The following is a 15,939-nucleotide window of genomic DNA, read 5'->3' as shown; positions in this document are numbered from 1 at the left end:
GGCGCTCCTTCCAATCAGCGGAGAGCGACGCGCGTCCTTGCGGAAGTGACGGCAGTTGCGAGTCCCGTGGGGGCGGTGGGAGCGATGTGGGGACTGAGACGGGGGTAACCGTTGTGTGAAGATGGAGGTAGGAACTTGAGCGCTAGGAAGGCTGGCGAGAGAGCGCGGCTGACCGGGTTGAAGTAGAGGCGGGAAGCCGGGCGGAGGGCAGTTGACGGGGCTGCGGAGAGAGCGGGGTTTGGGGAGCGTTGTCTGAATGTCGGGGTCAGAATCCGTCGCTCCATGCTAACTCTCTTTTCCCCCTAACTTATCCCCGCGGCTTTCTTTTGGTTTCCAGTTTCCCGGAGGAAATGACAATTACCTGACGATCACAGGGCCCTCGCACCCCTTCCTGTCAGGGGCCGAGGTGAGCTTGAGCTACCGATGCTGGGGGGAGGGGTGGGGTGGGGCGTGGGGCGGCGGTGGGGTCGGGTGGTGGGGAGGAGAGGACCCCAGGGACCCGGGGCTGGGAACCTGAGGCCGCTGTTGGTATTGAGAGAATAGTGGCAGCTGCTTCTAGAGCCTGTGAGAACTAAGGGGAGGCTCGGGAAGCTGCTGTCATCAGAAAAGCAGGACGCTGGAAAGAGCTAACCTATTACAGAGTGATTCTGGATTGGAAGACATCGAAATTGTCTCCTTTAGTTGGGGAGAAATAACTGCGAAATCTTGGGGGGGGATCGCAAAGGAAAGAGAATATTTCAGCTAAAAATATTGGCGTGAGGGAAGTTGTTTACCGAGAAGAGGTTAGCTGTGAGCATGGGTTCTTTCTTGACACGAACTCTGTTGAAGGGGTCTTTGTTTCATTTAAATTTCCTACTCATTGATATAAAATAGAAAAGTTAATAGTTATGTTTACACGCATGGTGTTAGCTTGTTTTGCTAGTGACAGGATGAAAGGAAGTAGTTACCAGAAAACATGAAAGGAGTTGAGTGAAACGTGTTTCTGTTTGCCAGTGACTCAGGTTACTTCACCTTTGTATGTCACAGTTTCTCCAGCTGTCAGATGGCTGTAATAATAGTTTCTTGTTATGTCGAGAAGTAGAAGTATTGGTTATGGTGAGGTCTTTTAGTAGTCATGGAAAAGTTTTGGTTGAAATATTGTCATAATATAGATATGTATCACTTCAGTAAGGCAAAAGAGAAAGATGGAACAGACATGAATAAATTTCCTGGTCTTTGAGAAACAGTGAAGTCTTGAGCTTTCTACTGTCTTTTGAGAATTTTACCACCCCCCCCCCCCAAAAAAAAGCGATGTGAGCCATTTTCATCAGTTTTTTTGGTACCAAGAATTCTCAATTGCTATTGAATAGGCTTATCCTATTGTAAATCTTAATGTTATCATGGATGAGAATTAGATTGACATGGGGCACTTGCTAGTTTTTAACTTCTTTGTTAATGTTATTATTTACTCTTTTCCAAAGCAGGGGAAAGTGTGAATCAAATGAGCAGTAAATTTAGAAACGATATAAAACTAAAATCTGTTTGATGCTTTGCGGTCGCATTGCCAGTTTCTCCTAAGTAATATCTCTGTGATTAATTTCATTCTTTCGAGTGTTATAAATCTCATATTGGCCTCATCCACATGAAAGTGCATCATTGCCAGTTTCTCCACATTTAAATTTATTTTGACTCTGGTAAACTTCACATTGTCCATATCTAGAAACTTTCCAGGTTTGAGTCTGTCCTTTGTTTTCGCTTTTATGACTTTAAGACATTTAAAAAAACCAAAAGTACTCACAGGGATCATTCTCAAAGATAGGCGACATGTTAGGACACAAAATAAGCCTTAACAAATTCAAGAAAATTGAAATCATATCAAGCATCTTCTTGGATCACAATGGCATGAAGCTAGAAATCAACTACAATTAAAAAAACATTCAAACGCATGGAGACTAAATAGCTTGTTATTAAACAATGAATGGATTGCCAGTAAGATCAAGGCAGAAATAAACTTCCAGGAGCCCTAGCTCATTTGGCTCAGTGGCTAGAGTGTCAGCCTGGGGACTGAAGGTTCCTGTGTTCAATTCTAGCCAAGGGCATGTACCTTGGTTGCAGGCTCAATCCCTGCTCCTCGTCAGGGTGGTTGTGGGAGGCAACCAATCGATGTGTCTCTCTCATGTCGATGTTTCTTTCTCTCTGTCTCCCCCTCCCCCTCACTCTTTTTGAAAAGCAATGGAAAAAATATCCTTAAGTGAGGATTAAAAAACACAAAACTTCCTGGAAACAAACCAAAATGAACACACCACAACCCAAAAATCTATGGGACACAGGAAAAGCAGTTCTGAGAGGGGAGTTAATAGCATTACAGGCCTTCCTCAAAAAAACAAGAAAAATGTCTAATAAACTAATCCTACAACTAAAAGAATTAGAAAGAGAACAACAACAAAAGCCCAGAGTAAGTAAAAGGAAGGAAACAGTAAAGATCAGAGGGGAAATAAATGGCATAGAGACTAAAAAAACAATACAAAAGATCAGTGAAACCAACAGTTGGTTCTTTGAAAAGATAAGATTGATGAACCTGTAGCCAGACTGATCAAGAGACAGAGAGGACCCAAATAAATAAAATCAAGTGGAAGCGGTGCAATAACAACTGACATCACAGAAACACAACGGATTGTAAGAAAATTCTTTGAACATCTATAAAAAAACAAAAGTACTTTGCCAAGAAGCTGATAACTAAATTACAATGGCTTCTTTTAGCCCAGGACTCCGTTATTGTTAACAGTTCTCCTCATTGCCCCTTCACCTTCCTTTCCCCTGCGTGTTTTTTTTTAAGCTTTATTTTAATTAGTTTGTAGTTTTTGTTATATCTGGTCTTACTGGGAACCACTTAGAACTAGTAAAGGTAATTAAAATTTTTTTTCTTTTAGAAGAGTAATTTTTAGTTTCTTTGCAAGAAAAAGATGTCCACAAAAAAAATTTGAAATATTGGACTTCATTGACATTGGTCTTCATCAAAACACATCATTAAGAAATTAAATAGGCATTCCACAGACTGAGAAGATATTTTAATACATATATCTTGACATACCCAGAATATATCAGATACTTTTACAAAGTAAAAGAAATAACCCAATTTAAAAACGGGCAAAGGATTTTTTAAAAATTATTAATATCAGGGATTTATCTATTGAGTACTTTCTTTTTTTCTTTAAATACTATTTTTAAAAAAGGTTAGCCCAGCTGGGCATGGCTCAGCGGTTGAGCGTCGACCTAGGATCCAGGAGATTGGGGTTCAATTCCCAGCCAGGGCACATGCCCGGGTTGTGGGCAGCAGCCAATCAATGACTCTTTCATCATTGATGTTTCCCTCCCCCTCCCTCTCCCCTCCCCCTCCCCCTCCCCTCCCCTCCCCTCCCCCTCCCCCTCTGAAATCAATAAAGACATGTTTTTAAAAAAAATTTTTAATTGATTTTAGAGAGAGGGGGAAAAGGGGTACAGAGAGGGAAAGAGAGAGAAATCAATTTGTTTTTCCACCCATTATTTCATTCATTGTTTGCTGCTTCTATGTGCCCTGACCGGGGATCGAACCTGCAACCTTGGCATATGAGGACAATGCTCTGACCAGCTGAGCTACCTGGCCAAGGAATTTTATTGAGTACTTTATTGGTGCTGAATTCTTTGCAAATATGTCATGATAGGAGGCAGTGCATGGTAATGGAGAGACTTCTGTTCAAATCCTATCTCTGTTCCTTTTTTTTTTTTTAAAGTTGATGTACAATATTATATTAGTTTCAGGTGTACAGCATAGTGATTACACATTTTTATAACTTAGGAAAAGTTATGATCACCCCAGTAAGTCTAGTATGGACAAAAGATTTGAACACATAGTTCACCAAAAAGCGTACCCAAATTGCCATTAGGTATATGAAAAAGGGTCATCACTCATCTGAGAAATATCAATTAAAATCATAAGGAGATACCATTGCACACCCACTAGGATGGTTAAAATTAAAAAGACTGACAATTCCAAGAGCTGACAAGGATGTAGATAACTCTTAATCATTGCTGGTGAGAGTGTAAATTGATTCAACCACTTTGGAAAACTGGCATTATCTACTAAGGAAAAACATATATCTACCCTGTGACCTAGTAATTCCACTCTTTGATACATACATGAGAGAAATGAGTGCGTATATTCACCAGAAACGTATGTTCTCATAGTAGCTACACACTGGAGACAACCCAAGTGTCTATAAACTGGTATATTTGGTAAAAGGAATACTATAGAGCAATAAAAAAGGAATGAACTACTAATAAATGCAACTTGAATAATTTCAAAAATATATTGTTGAGTAACAAGCCAGACGTAAGAGTAGACACTGTATGAGTTTATTTTTTAATGAAAATGGAGAATATACAATATTAAACTATAGCGACAGAAATCAGAATAGTGATATCTGTTGTGTAAGGGAGGGAGCATTGACTGGAAAGGAGCATGAGGAAATCTTTTGGAGTGATAGAAATGTTTTGTATCTTTGATCTGAGTGGTGGTTAATTGGATGTTAAATATGTAAAAAATTCATTGAGCTATATAGTTAAAATTTGTGTACATAAATTATACCTCAGTAAAGTAAATATTTTATTGTTTTTATTTTTAAAAAATATATCTTTATTGATTTCAGAGAGAGGAAAGGAGATGGGGAGAGAGAAACAGAAACATGAATGATGAGAGAGTCATTGATCGAGCCCACACCTGGGCATGTGCCCTGACCAGGAATCGAACCCCAATCGCCTGGATCCTAGGTCGATGCTCAACCACTGAGCCACGCCTGGCTGGGCAGTAAATAATGATATTTTAAAGAGTAAGTGTCCAGAGAGGCAAGCTTAGCATTTGTTATAACATTGCTTGAAATAGGAAAGCTCTGTAATCTAAAGGAAGTTTAACCTGTTTCATTCAGGTTGGCTCTTATATAACAATATTGTGCTTTGAGCACTTTGAGAAAATAATGTCATAAATATATACCTATGCTTAATTAGAAAAAGTATAATATTAGAGCCTGCTAATGATTTCAGCCTGAATAGTTAAAAATTTCATTACTGTATCAGGTTTTTTCAAACTGATTTTAGAGAGAGAGAGGAAGGGAGAGAGAGAGAGTCATCAGTGGGAGAGCAGACATTGATCGGCTGCCTCCTGCATGCCTTCTACTGGGAATCGAGCCTGCAACCAGGCGTGTGTCCTGACCAGGAGTTGAACCACAATCTCCTGGATCCTAGGCTGATGCTCAGCTGCTGAGCCATGCAGGCCAGCAACCCTCTTAATCATTGCCGTTATTTTACTCTGCATACTTAAAGGAAGAAAAACAAACAACCCCCCCCCCTCAAAAAAAAAACCCTTACCTTTAAAGCCATGGATAATGACTAACAAAGGTGTTTTCAGGAGATGATACATAGAATGCCTTGTTAATTTGATACAGTAGAAGTTCTGAATGTCCCATTTTTTAGTGTACTGCAGGAGAGCACTCCAGATGGTTTGTGAGGGCTAGTCCTTTGTAGAACACTGATCTCTTGTTTTGGATATGAATTTGTTTTCTTTTTCAGTTCTCATGAACAAATAGTATCATTTTCATATCTCAGCCAAGTTACTTTTTTATTTGTATGGTAAGCATCTTTTGTTGTGGATAGGCATCTTTTACTTTGCCAAAGCAATCAGTATCTTAAAAAAAAAAAATTAAAACCACTATTATATAACGATTGATCTAGTACAATAAATGTTTCCCAATTCTTTTTCCTGTCCCTGTAGCTTGTTTGCCTGAGAATATGGTAAAAAAAAAAAATCTTTGTACCCACTTCCTGAAAAGTGCTCACATGAATCTAAACTGAAATTTCAGTGTCATGTAAGCCCTAGCTGGATAGCTCAGTTGGTTAGAATGTTGTCCTGATGCAACAAGTTTGCAGGTTTGGTCCTCAGTCAGGGCACATACAAGAAGCAACCAATGAAAGCATAAATAAGTGGAACAACAGATTGATGTTTCTTTCTGTCTCTCCTCCTCTCCTTCTAAAATCAATTAATTTTTTTTAATGGTGGTAAAAAAAAATTTAGTGTCACAGACCTAAAGAACTTTCACACAATAACAAAAATTGTGAGTTGTGTACTGAGAAAAGTTCTTTTAAAAAAAAATTTTTTTTCCATTGATTTCAGAGAGAGGAAGGGAGAGGGAGGGAAAGATTGAAACATCAGTGATGAGAGAGTCATTGATCAGCTGTCTCCTGCACACTCCCTGCTGGGGATTGAGACTGCAACCTGGGCATGTGCCCTGACCGGGAATCGAACCTTGATCTCCTGGATCCTAGGTCCATGCTCAACTGCTGAGCCATGCCAGCTGGGCAAAAGTTCAGTTCTTGGAGAGAGTTGTCTTCTAGGAAACATTTCTGTTTGTCAGTGTAATTCAGAGAGATTGGGCATTTCAGAAACAGACCTTTTTCTCCCTAGTTTCTACTAGCTGGCAATATTCTTTTAGCATAATGTCTTCATTAAAACAAAAATGATAATATTAGTAAGACCCTTTCTGGGTCTAGAAAAACCTTGAGAGGACCTCTTAGAATGCATTGTTTAATCATGAAAAAAATATGGGTGTCTATTGGATTTAATCTGAATCAATTGACATTTACTATTATGCCATAAAACAGGTTGATAGAATTTAAGTTTCCAGAATTTCAACTGCCTATGATAATTGGTTGGGGCAGGTGGCAAATTAATAATTCAGATATTATTATCATTAATAATGATCAGTGTTATTAAGCAATTATTACATATATACACACACACACACACACACACACACACATATCAAGCAATGGGATAAGCTTGTGTGTACTAAATCCCATTAAGCCTCATAAAAACCGTATAAGATGATCACCATTACAACTCCCATTTTACAGATGGGAGAACTCATTTAGGGTCATATAGTAAGTGGCAGAGCTGGGACTTAAAGACCTCTTGACACCAGTGTCTCTTGATATTATTTACAGGGTTGGGCAAATGTAGGTTTACAGTTCATGTGGAAAATAATACAATAATAACATAATACAAGAATAAACTGTTTTGCATACTCACAACTGTAAATCTACTTTTGCCCCTAAATGCTCTATTGCTGCAGATGTCATTTTAGTTTTTTAGTGTCAAAAAGGAACCATAGCATTTAATGTATCTTATGTCAGCAATTGGTCTGTTAGCTCCATCAATGGTGGCCCCATTCAGAATAGAAAGAGTGTATTTTTTTTTGTAGTTGTACTCAGAGGAAAGGATTGAGTCTTTAGCCAGCTGGAGTAATCTTTTTAATATTACTGCATCAGAGCAGTCTTTTTGTTGTTGTTGTTAAATATATCTTTATTGATTTCAGAGAGAAAGGGGGAGAGAGAGACAGAAACATCAATGATGAGAGAGTCATTGATTGGCTGCAGCCCGCAACCTGGGCATATGCTCCAACCGGGAATCGAACCTCGATCTCCTGGATCCTAGGTCAACGCTCAATCGCTGAGCCATGCCCGGCTGGGCTGGAGTAATCTTTTTATTCCTCACTTACAGAAAGGGTTAGTCAGAGCAAGACCAGGAATATGTACAGGAACTTTTAGAAAACCAGGTTGCCATTTAAAAAAAAATATGGACCTCACCCTGGCCAGTGTGGCCCAGTTGGTTGGGTATATAGTCCCATGCACCAAAAGGTTGCCAGTTCAATTCCCAGTCAGGGCACATACCCCGGTTGTGGGCTTCATCCCCAATAGGGGGGTGTGCAGGAGGGAGCCAATGGCTGTTTCTCACATCACTGTTTCTCTTTCTCCCTCTCCCTTCCTCTCTACAAATAAAAAAAAAAATCTTTAAAAAAATACTTTATGAACTTGTCTCTCATCCTTGTGCAGGGGCCATGCTAATCTTCTCTGTATCATTCCACTTTTAGTATATGTGCTGCTGAAATGAGCACCAGCTTGCCTTTTGACTGTAGCTCTTATGTTTTTCTCCTCACTATTATCCTTATTTTGGCATTGTTGGATTTTTCGAATATTCTGTATAGATGGGAATCTTATTAACATCATGATTTCTAAAATGGAAAAGAGGTAGGAAACTCTTAAGCGCATACATTTTAGAAGGAGATAAGGTACCCAGGATAGGATAAGCCTCAAAGGAACCTAAAACAAAGTATAATTGTCTGGTTTACAGTGAACGTCTGTGGTCTAACAGCTCAGGTGTAGTAATCATGAAGTAACTGCTATTAGAATCTTTATAGAGACTTTAAATATTGTAGCTAAACATGTTATAAAGTCTCAGTTCTTACTAATGGTGCTGAAAGAATCATTCGTTAGAATAATAGGCATAATATTTTAGGACAGCTGAGATGGTAAAAGTAGAAAAGAGACAAAAGAAAACTGTGATTGATGTTAGCATCCTGTATATGCCATATGACCAAGGATATGAGAAAGAAGAGACGTGTATTTGTAAAATCAAATAGGTCCTAAGAAATTGATAACAATAAGATCCAGGCTGGAAAGAGGTACACTGAGAATCTCCAGTACCCAGGCATGTTCTTCACTTAGCAGTATGCAGTTTCTCCTGTTTCCACTAATTATTTTTCCTCTTTTTCCCCCTATAGACATTCCATACACCAAGCCTGGGTGATGAGGAATTTGAAATCCCACCCATCTCCTTGGATTCTGATCCCTCACTGGCTGTCTCAGATGTGGTTGGCCACTTTGATGACCTGGCAGACCCGTCCTCCTCTCAGGATGGCAGCTTTTCAGCCCAATATGGGGTCCAGACATTGGACATGCCTGTGGGCATGACCCATGGCTTGATGGAGCAGGGCGGGGGGCTCCTGAGTGGGGGCTTAACCATGGTAAGGGGCAAGACATTTTCAGGGTTACCCAAGCTCATGGGCATGGTGTTAGGGAAGACAAAAGTGATTCTCTGTTCCCTACTACACTTGGGTATTACATTTTCTTACTGTTATGGATGAAGACTCCGGCAAAGACTTAATTTCCCTTGAATGAATGAAATTTATCATCTGAATCAATTTTACTTGAAAAATGGTTTAAAATTGTAATGTCCATTGTTAACCCTGAATTGAATGATTTATTGTGATTTTGGCCTTCACATCCTAGGATTCAAATTTGAGTGTGATAGCTGGCACATTGAGAGATTTATTCAAAGGAAATGTATTAACTGGGGGTTAGTATGTGTTATAAATCAGTATATTGGGCTTCCAGCCATCTCAGTAGTAGCACATATCCACATTATATTTGATACAAAATATCAAACTTTGGCCTTATTTTCTCTGATTGCAACTTTGAAAGCCATTATTTTAGCGGGATACAGGAAGTTTTTCTTTACCCCTTGTTTCATCAGTACCTCTAGATTACCAAATCATTTATTTGCTCTTTTAACTTTTCAAAATTAAGACTTCTCTGGTTATTTTTTGTTGCTTTGGAATAGGCCTTTGAGCACGAAGAAGTGACTTTACTAATTTCTGTACTTCATTAAAAAGCTTAATGTTTTACATGTAGAAAAATTATTTGTTTAGAGTTTAAACAGAAATACAGTGTAGATGAGTAGTGGGTTTATAAACTGTCCTGAACTCAGGGTTGGGGGGGGAAGACTGGTGTTCTTTATATTTAGTGTTTAATTAGCCCTTCTGCTTCTCTCAGGACTTGGACCATTCTATAGGAACTCAGTATAGCGCCAACCCACCTGTTACAATTGATGTACCAATGACAGACATGACGTCTGGCTTGATGGGGCATAGCCAGTTGACCACCATTGATCAGTCAGAACTGAGTTCTCAACTTGGTTTGAGCTTAGGGGGTGGCACCATCCTGCCACCTGCCCAGTCACCTGAGGATCGTCTTTCAACCACCCCTTCACCTACTAGTTCACTTCATGAGGATGGTGTTGAGGATTTCCGGAGGGTGAGGCATTCCCTGCCAAGTCAAATCTGCCATGATATTCTGGGATAAAACTCTTGGCATACAGAGCTACTCAGTATCTTTACTCCTGTTCTGCCATCTCCTCTGCTTTTTTCTGGGTATGGGGTCCTGCCTCTCTATTTATAGTTTATAAAGCTCTTCCCAATCTCTATTCTTATTGGTCCTCACATACTTTACTAATTTCTTAATCTTATTGCCTCTGATTTTAGCATTTCTGAAAATTCCATCCATGTAGCTATTTCCCTTATATAAAAGTCCTTTTCTTACAGTTCTCCAGGTATACTTCCCTTCTTCCTTCTTGTAATCCTTTTTTCTCCCCTACAGCAACTTCCCAGCCAGAAGACAGTTGTGGTGGAAGCAGGGAAAAAGCAGAAGACCCCAAAGAAGAGAAAAAAGAAAGATCCTAATGAACCTCAGAAACCAGTTTCAGCATATGCTTTATTCTTTCGTGATACACAGGCTGCCATCAAAGGACAGAATCCCAATGCCACTTTTGGGGAGGTTTCAAAAATTGTGGCCTCCATGTGGGACAGTCTTGGAGAGGAGCAAAAACAGGTGAAATAATCTGGATTTCAAAAAAATTTTTTTTTCGATATTATATAATAAAAGATAGAATTGAAATGGCTATAATTATCATACACTGTCCAGGTCTTGTGTCAACGTGAATCTGCTACTTAATAACTTGAAAAAGGTGTATTTATTTATTATAAGTAACTTGTATCAGTTATCTGTTACTTACTCAACAAAGCACCACAAATTTAATGGCTTAAAACAATGGCAATTTATTATTTCTCATGATCTTTTAAACTGGTAGGGTGGTTTTCCTAGTGTTCTTGCCTGGGCTCATTCCTGTGGTTGTAGTCAAATGATGGCTGTATGGCTGGCCAGGGTAACTTTGCTCCCATGTCTGGCAGTTGGTGCTACCTGTTGGCTGAGATGCCTTGGTTCTCTTTCACATGGCTCCCATCCTCCACATAGGCTAGACTGGCTTCTATATACAGTATGGCAAACTTAGACCACTGTTCCAAGAGGACAAAAACATGCCCCAGGGTCTTTTTGTGTCACTTCAGCCACATTTTAATGGTTAAAGTAATTCTGAGCTAGCCCAGATTCAAAGGGGAAATAGGTTTTAGCTGTTGGTGGAAGAGGTATACAACATGGAAAGAGTTGTTGTGACTATCATTGCAAACAATTTAACACATTCCTTAAGGGAGAGTATACTAGTTAGGCACAATCCCAGGCTAAGCAGACTACTGATATGAAATAGTTTTGGGATCAGAATTCGTTTTGCTAATAGAAGTGGGCATGGGTTGGTGTTAACTTTAGAAATCTAGAATCAGCAAGATTCTTGTTGATTGGCTGGCTTTCAGATGCTTGGGCACTGGAAAGTCTCACATGGAGGCTGTCTTGATTACTAGCTTTCACAAGTGTATTCACTAAAAGGAGTTGTCAGTATTCATACCGAGATTGTCATTCATTGATGAATAATAGAATTATCAGTTTTTTCTGGGAGTATGGGGACTTATTAAATAGTATCTCTTTCCTGCAGGTATATAAGAGGAAAACTGAGGCTGCCAAGAAAGAGTATCTGAAAGCTCTGGCTGCTTATAAAGACAATCAAGAGTGTCAGGTAAGAGGGTTAAGGCAGGTGGGTATTTAAACCAATAAAAAGACTTTTTCAACCCCATCCGGTGTGACTCAGTTGATTGGGCATGGAGGTCGCAGGTTGGGCACATGCCAGGGATGTTGAGCATGGAGGTCACAGGTTGGGCACATGCCGGGGATGTGGGCTTGATCCCCAGTAGGGTGCATGCAAGAGACAGCCAATCAATGTCTCTCTCATTGATTTCTCTCTCTCCCTCTCCCTCCTTCTCTCTCTCTGAAATCAGTGAAACCATATTTAATAAGATTTTTTCGAGCTGTTTATTAGCGGTTATAAGAATACCACCAACCTCTTAATACTATGTAGCATTAAAAGCTTAGAAGTATATAAAATGGTTTCCTGTTGTTTCTATCATGAACCTTACCAAACAGTCTTTCTGAGTTTATTTTCATTGTTTAGCCAGGGTAGCACCCACAGCTGCTGTTTTCCTTTCTTTTTTCCAATCTATGATGTAACTTTTTTGGGGAGGTGATTAAAATGAATTGTCCCAGGAAGAGAGTAAATTTCCCAATGACTTTTTTTTCTGGTCTTCTTTTAGGCCACTGTGGAAACAGTGGAGCTAGATCCAGTGCCACCATCACAGACTCCTTCTCCACCTCCTGTGGCTACCGTTGATCCAGCATCTCCAGCACCAGCTTCAACAGAGCCCCCTGCCCTGTCCCCTTCCATTGTTGTTAACTCCACTCTTTCATCCTATGTGGCAAACCAGGCGTCTTCTGGGGCTGGGGGTCAGCCTAATATCACCAAGTTAATTATTACCAAACAGATGTTGCCCTCATCTATTACCATGTCTCAAGGAGGGATGGTTACTGTTATCCCAGCCACGGTGGTGACCTCCCGGGGGATCCAACTTGGCCAAACCAGCACAGCTACTATCCAGCCCAGTCAACAAGCCCAGATTGTCACTCGGTCAGTGTTGCAGGCAGCAGCAGCAGCTGCTGCTTCTATGCAACTGCCTCCACCCCGACTACAACCCCCTCCATTGCAACAGATGCCTCAGCCCCCTACTCAACAGCAAGTGACCATTCTGCAGCAGCCTCCCCCACTCCAGGCCATGCAACAGCCACCACCTCAGAAAGCTCGAATCAATTTACAGCAACAGCCACCTCCTCTTCAGATCAAGATTGTGCCTGGACCCACTCTGAAAATGCAGACCACCTTAGTCCCACCAGTTGTGGAAAGTAGTCCTGAGCAGCCTATGAACACCAGCCCTGAGGCCCATACAGTGGAAGAAACCTCTCCTGATACAATCTGTGAGATGATCACAGATGTAGTTCCTGAGGTGAGCCTGTTTTCAAGTCTTTTCTCTAGACCTTTGGAAATGTATGAATATTTTTGTTTGATCCAATAAAAGTAGGGGCTGCTGCTAGCACTTAATGCATAGCAACCAGGGGTATGACACATCCTGCAAAGGACAGTTCCTGTGACTTATGACTTGTCCTACTCATGATACTCTGTAGTGTTCTTGGTGAAAAGCATTAAGAGGGCCTCCTGTCCCAGGCTACTCCTTAACTAAGCAGAAGTAATATTGTAGTTCTACTATAGAGGATACAACCTAAGCCCAGACTTATTTTTTGGAGGTAACTACCCAAGGATCCTAAGCTTTGGAGATTTAATTGTTTCCATTTCTCCTGTATCTGGACTGCTTGGCTTGATGTTTTTAGTGGGGGGATGGATAGGGGATATAGCTGGAAAAATTCAATTGGTTCATATCAGTGAGTACAAAGTGACATAAACAGATGCCCATTACCCTAGTTTTAACTTATACATGACCAGTGGTCATTTTATTTTTTATTTTTTATTTTTTTTTTAAATCCTCATCCGAGGATATTTTTTCCATTACTTTATAGAGAGAGACACACACATTGATGTGAAAGAGACACATCAGTTGGTTACCTCCCACACACACCCTGGACCAGGCTGGGGATCAAGCCTGCAACCAAGATACGTGTCCTTGACTGAAATCAAACTCAAGACCCTTCAGGGCATGGGCCAATGCTCTAACCACTGAGCTAAACTGGCTAGACCACCAGTGGTCATTTTAAAATATGGGTCTTACCCATATTTTATTGAGCATGGCTCAGTGGTTGAGCACTGACCCACGAACCAGGAGATCATGGTTTGATTCCTGGTCAAGACACATGCCCGGGTTGTGGGCTCAATCCCCAGTAGGGTGCATGCAGGAGGCAGCTGAGCAGTGACTCTCATCATTGATGTTTCTCTCTCTCCCTATCCCTTCCTCTGTTGGAAATCAGTAAGAAAAACATTTAAAATATGGGTCTTTTAAAACTAGCTCCATAACTGACGAAGCAATAATTTTAAAGAAAAATAAATAATCCTCCTTCAAGGAGGAAACTATGAATCTTCAAGTTCTTTCACTTTTTCTAACGGCACATTTTGTCTTCTCTTAGCCCTCGCAATCTTAGTTGAGGCAACCGAACCTCTATTCACATTCTGCTTTTGACTTGATATTTTCAGAGGAATATTATTCAAGTGTGGAGTAAAGTCAATGATGGGTAAGATTAAAATGAAAGGGTACAGTGACCCACTGTGCCCATGTAAAACTACTAGCTGGCCCTTCACATACATGGATTCCTAACCATGGATCAAAAGTGACCCTTGAACTGTGCAGGTGAATCTGTGTATGCTTGAGTGGACCCACCCAGTTCAAACCTGAGTTGTTAAAGAGTCAACTACATGGCCAGCATTCTCCTGATGGGAAGAATCTTCATGTCAGTCTGCTTGGCAAAGTTCTAAAACTGGATAAAAAGGGAGAGAGCAAGAACTCACCTTCTTTTGGAACGTTACCTCCATATGTGAGGGATTTTAACACCTGTTGCTCCATTGGGTCCCAGAGTTAATTTGATTAGTAGGCTGGCAAGGTAAATAGCAAATCTAATTCATCTTTGGTGCTCCCTTCCTCTCATAGGTTGAGTCTCCTTCTCAAATGGATGTTGAATTGGTGAGTGGGTCTCCAGTGACGATCTCACCCCAGCCTCGGTGTGTGAGGTCCGGTTGTGAGAACCCTCCAGTTGCGAGTAAGGACTGGGACAATGAGTACTGCAGCAATGAGTGTGTGGTGAAGCACTGCAGGTGAGTTACATTTTCTCTTCTTATAATTCAGGTGTTGCTAAAATTAACTGTTGGAAAACATGGTAACCCTGAGCATACCAGATTACCTTACCTTAGGTACAGTATACCTTACCTTAGGTAGAGTAGGTTGCTATATATATGTGTGTGTGTGTGTGTGTGTGTGTGTGTGTGTGTGTATATGATTATAGAGACTATTAGAAAAGTTCCCGTACTTAAAAAGAGCTTACATTTTGCCACACAAAGATGACAATTAGTAGTTCACACTTTTCAGGTACCATGATTATGTATGCTCTTTAAATGTATGACAACACATTAAGCAGATAGTGACTGAATATTAGCTTCGCTTATCTCCTTAGTACAAATCAGACCACTCAGGGAATTAGAATTTGAGGAGGAATGGATAAGTGATAAATAGCACAATAAGGTGCTAAATATGGCAGGAGTTGGGGGGGTCCTAAAGATTTTGTCCATCTCCCCAAATTTTCTTTAGATTTATCTACATCCATGAAATAAGGCATTGGTATATTCTGTTTCAAATCCTCTTCAGTAAAGTAGGATTGCCTATACTGCTTGCTGACTTTTAGGCCCATTGCCCTAATATTCCTACTGAGTGATACCATTTTACCTTGACGCTATAGGAAATCAACTAAGAACATATTTGTTTAAGACAAAGTTAAAAAAGAATACATCTAAACTATAATTTTGTTTGTGTTTTTCTTTTTATCTCTTAGGGATGTCTTCTTGGCCTGGTTAGCCTCTAGAAATTCGAACACAGTGGTGTTTGTAAAATAGTCCTTCCTATTCTCCAAGCCATTGAAGATTTATCTGCCAGGAACACGTCCAAGACCCTGCTTTTAAAACTCAAGCTGGGCTTCTTATAGTGCCTGATTTCAGCCCACAGTGGTCCCTTCATGCTTCTCCCCTTTTCTCTCTTCAGCAAGGGGCCAGGCTATGGAGCAGGGCCATTGAGTTTGCTGTAATCTGGGTTGCTTTTTACTTTGAAGTACAAGCAGAGATGCCAGTGATAATAGCAGAGGAAAGGGTGAAGGGAATATGGACAAACAGAACATAAGGGTGGTGGGAGGGGGGCACTGTTTGAGGAAACTTGTTGGTATAATTGTCATAGGACTTGCCTAAAAGATTATTAAAATTATCAGAGTACACATCAGCTTTGAGCCTACCACTGTGTGCATCCATTTTAAAGGGGATAAACGGTTGAATTACAG

General features: G+C 40.4%; 1 protein-coding gene across 1 annotated transcript; it reads left to right on the top strand.

The window, feature by feature from the left end:
• The first annotated feature begins 22 nt into the window (after positions 1-22).
• TOX4 (TOX high mobility group box family member 4) lies at positions 23-15,878 on the top strand. Its single transcript, XM_081142554.1, has 9 exons — positions 23-127; positions 338-406; positions 8,628-8,870; positions 9,679-9,939; positions 10,282-10,512; positions 11,507-11,587; positions 12,159-12,902; positions 14,550-14,713; positions 15,445-15,878. The coding sequence occupies exons 1-9, from the start codon at positions 122-124 to the stop codon at positions 15,503-15,505; spliced, it is 1,860 nt and encodes a 619-aa protein (XP_080998680.1). The 5' UTR covers positions 23-121; the 3' UTR covers positions 15,506-15,878.
• The last annotated feature ends 61 nt before the right edge of the window (positions 15,879-15,939 follow it).

This window comes from Miniopterus schreibersii, assembly GCF_964146895.1.
Source record: "Miniopterus schreibersii genome assembly, chromosome: 1".
NCBI lineage: Eukaryota > Metazoa > Chordata > Mammalia > Chiroptera > Miniopteridae > Miniopterus > Miniopterus schreibersii.
Note: the sequence above shows the minus strand (reverse complement) of the source record. Positions and strands in the feature narration are given on the sequence as shown.

Coding starts and splice junctions, on each gene's coding strand:
- TOX4 (XM_081142554.1), top strand. Junction 8,871..9,678: donor TGAGTGGGGGCTTAACCATG/GTAAGGGGCAAG, acceptor TGCTTCTCTCAG/GACTTGGACCATTCTATAGG. Junction 12,903..14,549: donor TCACAGATGTAGTTCCTGAG/GTGAGCCTGTTT, acceptor TTCCTCTCATAG/GTTGAGTCTCCTTCTCAAAT.